Genomic DNA, 5,297 nt, shown 5'->3' on the forward strand with positions numbered 1-5,297 from the left:
TTTAAGATAGACAAAATACATATAAAGCACTGTTTTCTCATGAACAGTTTTTCTATCAGTACTACACATGTGCACCTAATCTGTACTAGAAATTGTTCGTTTCATCTTTCTCTCTGTGTAGATAGCTTCAGGAGGCCATCTGAATAATTTCTCCCGTCTGCAAGTGCATAAGAGGAAGTTTGTTTTAAAAATAAGCCATGAAAAAGACAAACTACTCAGACCATGAATCGCAGAAAGCATGCTTAGAGAAGCATGACATCCATCTTTTGTAAAATTACTGTTTGTAGCAACTCTTCAAAAACACACGAAACTAAAACTTGACTTTACATATTTTAATGAGAAAATATTATTTGGACTAGGATCATAATTTAATGTAGACACCTTTTTTTTTTTAAATTCTTTGTCTTAAAACAGGCATGCTTGGAACAAGAACACCAATATTTAAAATGCCATGCTAATTCTGTACAGGGAGGGAGAAAAAATGAAAGGTAAAAATTGTACAGCTCTGATGACACTACAACTTTTTTTTTTAACTTAAGCAGGTCACACCAGAACAACAGTTCGTTTTCCAGCAAATTACCTAAGACTCTAAAGGAATATAGCAAACAAAAGTGCATTTTACACAGTGTATAATCATTCCTATTCACAAGCATTTACATCTCTTTGCAGCCCTTTAGCTTCTTGGAAAAGTTCTTGTAGCAAACAGAAAGACTTGTCCATGGGAGACCTATCCGGTGACACCTCCTTCATGTTACCAGTCAGCTTCTCCAAGTTCTTCTAGGGTTGCCCGTGATGCTTTCTTAGTTTGGACTTACTTCATTTTCTTTCTTTTTTCTTTCTTTCTTCCCCCTCCCCTTACAACAATAAAATAAATAGCTAAAAAGGTCTCTAAGTAATCGGAAAGTTAACATTCCCATCCCCCCTTCCCTCCCCTAAACCTGGCCAGAAATGCAGAGTAAACATTCACATTACAACAGGTACTTGTGAAGTGGGCTTTGCCCGCTCGCCCGCCAAGCAATACAGATTCAAGTTCACTGTTTACGTTTTACCGGGCGCTTTGTAAACATACAAGGTTACTTTTAGTTTTGTTTTGCTTGTATGGAGAACAAACGTCCCCTTCCCAGCTTGGTAGTCTCTCCCCTCAACTCCCAGCGCCTTGGAGCCTCTGGCAGGAAACAAAACCCAATACAAAAAAAAAAAAACAAAAAAAAAAAAAAAGAAAGAAGAAGAAAAAAAAACAAAAAACCCTCCGCAGAAGCCGGGGAGGCAGGGCCGCTACTCCGGGAAGCTGTGGTCCGCCCAGCCCCTGGCGGATGGGCGGAGGCGAGTAGGGTGGGAAGATTAGCGGTCCCTTTTCGCGGCAGATTTCCAAGACATAAACAGAGATCTGGCCCTCCGCTGTGCGGCTGCAGCCCTCAGGGAAGATCTGTTCAAGGAAGCCTCTGAGGTGGTTTCTCTGGGCTTGAAACTTAACTGGCCGTGGCCGGAGCCCCGCAGATCCGGGCCGAGCAAAGACGCGCTCCTCTCCGAGACGCCGGGAGGCAGGACTTCCCATGCTTCTTCAGTGGGAGGGGGTTTCGGGGGCCCCGGGAATGGGACGACTGGGCTCAGGTGCCCCCTGCCTTCCCCTCTTGGGGACGAGGACAGCTCCCACGCGCCTTCAGGCCCATCTAAAAGTTTGTGTTTTGTCTCCTGGGCCTGAAACAAAGTTCTCATGGGGGAGAGAGGGTAGGCCTAAGGTGAAATGGACAAGTTAAGGTGGCGGTCCCGGGTCGGGGAGGGCAGGACTGGGAGCCAGGGAAGGCGAGTGAGCTGGCGGGGAGGGGAACAAGAAGGGGCGCCGGCCTCTGCGGGTCAGTGCACCGCCACTGAGTGCAAGGCGGAGGCCGGGCTGGTGAGCGTTTCGCTGGGAGTGGCGGGGCTGCTTTGGCTGGTGGCTGTTTGAGAGGATGTGGGGCTGAGCGAGGGTGGCGAGTTCGAGAGCAAGGTGGGGATGGGCGCCGGCAGCGCGGGCAGCGCGGGCACTGCGGCCGGCGTGGGCTTGATGGGCACGGGGATGGCGGGCAGCGTCTGACCCGCTGCGTGGCACAGAGGCTTCAGTGGCACGCCGTAGGCGCTGTAATCGCCACTAGCCATGGAGATGGGGGTGGCCGAATCGATCATGCCTGCGGAACCGTACACGTGTGGCCAACCAGTGCCCAGCGAGCTGCCCATGGTAGTCAACTGGTTGGGGAGTGGATAGGCAGCAGGCACCGGCTGCATGGCGGAGAAGGCCAGCCCCCCAGGCATTTTGTATTCGCGCGCTATGATATTCTCGATGGCGAAGGGATGCTTGAAGCCCGAGGGCTGCGCCACGCCGCCCAGGTTGTAGGCGGCGGTGGGCATCTGGGGCAGGTGCGTCCCGGAGGCTGCCAGCGCGCTGAGGCGCAGCTTGGCTTGCTGCTGCAGGTACTGCGCAGCGTCGGCGGGCTTGCTGGGCGCCAGGTGGTCCGACTTGAGCACCTTGAAGCGCTTGCGGCGCCTCAGGAAGCTGCCGTTCTCGAACATGTCCCCGCAGCTGGGATGCAGCGCCCAGAAGCTGCCCTTGCCGGGCTGGTCTGGCCGCCGCGGAATCTTGATAAAGCAGTCGTTGAAGGAGAGGTTGTGGCGCAGGCTGTTCTGCCAGCGCTGCGTGTTCTCCCGGTAGTAGGGGAAGCGGTCCATGATGAACTTGTAGATCTCGCTCAACGGCAGCATCTTCTCGGGCGAGCTCTGGATGGCCATGGCGGTCAGCGAGATGTACGAATAGGGCGGCTTCTGGTCACTGTACGTGTTACGGCCGGGCCGAGGCATCTTCTTCTTTGCCCTCTTCTAGCTCTGGGTCCGCACGGGCCTGCTCGGATCTGGGAAAGGGGGAAGATAATAGAGGAGGAAGTGGATGCACATACAGATAGCGCTAGGTCAGCCAGGCCCAGTATAGACTTCAGGAGTGGCGAGTACGGGCTGCGGCGCTGGATCAGCCAGCGCCCGAGCTCTGTAGCCAGCAACTTTCAGGGTCGAGTGGGGCGCGGCCAGGTGGCGCGAGAGGGGAAGCTAGCGAATGGCGCGAGGGTAGCCTGGAAGTAAGCCTGGACCTGGAGCGGGGACGAGGGGCAGGGATGCAACCGAGAGCGGCTCACCTTAAAGTTGCCCCAAGTTGCGCGTCCGCATCCGGTATAGCGCTGCTCCTCGCCGCGTCCCTCCCGGCGCGCCGTGTCCCGGCTCGACTGGGCTCTGCACGTCTCTGAGCTCAGCGGCTCGGTCCCGCAGCGCCCCGCGCCGCCCACTCCGCGGCGCTTCTGGCGGTGCACTCCGCGGGCGGCCGAGCCCGGCTGCGGAGTCCCAGCGCGGACGGTGGCAGCGGCAGCGGCGGCCTCGGGGCTCCGGAGGGCGCTGCTGTGGGCTCCGGAGGGCGCTGCTGTGGGCTCCGCAGCTCTGCTGAGCTAGGTGGCTGCCTCCATGTCCTCTCTCGAACCATCTGATAGTTTTAAGCGGTGACAGAAACAGAAAAGACCCCTGTAGCGGCGCTTCATTAATGTGCCACTTCTTAGCTATCATATGACAATCGCCTTGGGAGGAGGAGGAGGAGGGGGAGCGGGGGCTGCAGAGGGAGGGGACTGCGCGAGAGGGGCGAGCCGGGCCAGCTCCGGTTTCTTTCACACCTATTTACATGGACACCTTGGCCAATAGGAATCACTTCCAGCTCAAGACTGGGCGAGGGGGAAGAGCCTCGGCCACCGGCGGGGAGCGGAACGCGCTGGCCTGGGTGCGCGGTGTGAAGGTATGAGGAGGCGGCGGCCGCGGAGCAGGGATTCAGGCAACCACTGACGTTCACAGACCGAGCTGCCGCGCAGATGATGTGGAAATTGCTTGGCTGGGGTATTTTGTTTCCTCTGCAATGTATCGGGTTTGTATTGTTAGCTAACTTCAGGCACGGCTTTCCTCAGAAGCAGACCCTTTTCCTGCGCTTGGCATTACCCGGGGCTGATTGCATGGGTTATTGTAATGAAAATACACCCTTCCCCCAGTCCTCCAAGAGGCAGGTCAAAGTTTGATCTGACCTTCCTAGGCGGCTGCCTTAGCTCTGCACAGTGGGTGTGTAGCTTTAAGTGATGGGGTTTTAAAATACCAAAAAATAACCGGACAACCCCGTGTAAGAGCCCATTTTGAATCTAAGTGTATTGGCCAAATTTAAAAAATTTAAATAGCGTTTCTGGGCAAATAGGCAAGATGTTCACTTAAAAAAGTCCTCCAGGAATTTGGCTAGCTACAGGAAGAAGGCTCTGGGACTGTTGGGGTAGACGTTGTGTGGACCTGGGGAGGGCCTGATTTTGTTTGACACACAAACAGGGTCTCTCGCTTTCCCCAGGTGGTTTGAAACTGGAGGGGTTAGGCGTTGCCTGGAAGTTTGCATTTTACAGCCGGAACTTTCCTCCCTGCCTTTTTTCTTTTTTTCCTTTTTTTTTTTTTTTTTTTTTTTTTGCATAGAGAGAAGTTATTTGGGGTTAAGAGGGCCCAGCAAAAGCTGCCTGTGGCCCCACTAAAACAGCAGTACTTTCTAGATTTGCAAAAAACCAACGGGTTTTCCTTTTTTGGAGAGAAAAGTGGGCAGGAATGTGCCTGGGGTCACCTTGTCTGGTGTGGGCAGCTGATTCCCCTTCGGTTTGGATTTGTCTCCGGAGGTTCAATGTATTATTATTGTTGTTGTTGTTGTTGTTATTATCGTTGTCGTCATCATCAAATTGCAATGAAATAGTGAGTCAACCCTGCCTGCAAGCAGGCAGTCTGTAAGGGTAGACGCTGGGCGTTTCCACTGGTTTCTGCACATTCTCCGACCTTTATGGTTTCTCAGAGAAATTCCTTCTACATCATTGTTAAAAACTCAGTACCTGCAGCCCACACTGAATCATCTTCAGTCCGGAAATGTGAGAACTTCTTTTTTTCCAGGAGGAGGAGGTGGTGGCAGATTTCTGGGTGTGAATTTTGACACTTTTAGTGGTATTAGAGCATTATTAGTGGAGCTGTGTGTGGTTAGGTTAGCATTAAAAGATCTTTCAACTCGCACGCACGCACACGCACGCACGCACACACACACACCCCCACACACACACCCTCCATTAACCACAGTTTCCGAGGTGGTCAATAACTCACCAAAACGTAACTTAAACACGATGAATTTAGGAGATTAAACAATTTCATTAATATTGAAATGGCCCTCGTGTCTGGGCTGCCTCGCTTGAGATGCACGCGCACGTTTTTCAATATTAACAGAAGTGCTT

The 5,297-nt window shown here is 53.0% G+C and overlaps 1 protein-coding gene across 1 annotated transcript; it reads right to left on the reverse strand.

The window, feature by feature from the left end:
* Positions 1-1,245: 1,245 nt before the first annotated feature.
* On the reverse strand, positions 1,246-3,358 carry FOXB1 (forkhead box B1). The gene is made up of 2 exons (XM_031452969.2): positions 3,159-3,358; positions 1,246-2,882 (listed from the first exon to the last, which is right to left on the reverse strand). Exon 2 carries the CDS (start codon positions 2,830-2,832, stop codon positions 1,855-1,857), a length of 978 nt encoding a protein of 325 aa, XP_031308829.1. The 5' UTR covers positions 2,833-2,882; positions 3,159-3,358; the 3' UTR covers positions 1,246-1,854.
* Between the last annotated feature and the right edge of the window lie 1,939 nt (positions 3,359-5,297).

Source organism: Camelus dromedarius, chromosome 5 (assembly GCF_036321535.1).
Source record: "Camelus dromedarius isolate mCamDro1 chromosome 5, mCamDro1.pat, whole genome shotgun sequence".
Lineage (NCBI taxonomy): Eukaryota > Metazoa > Chordata > Mammalia > Artiodactyla > Camelidae > Camelus > Camelus dromedarius.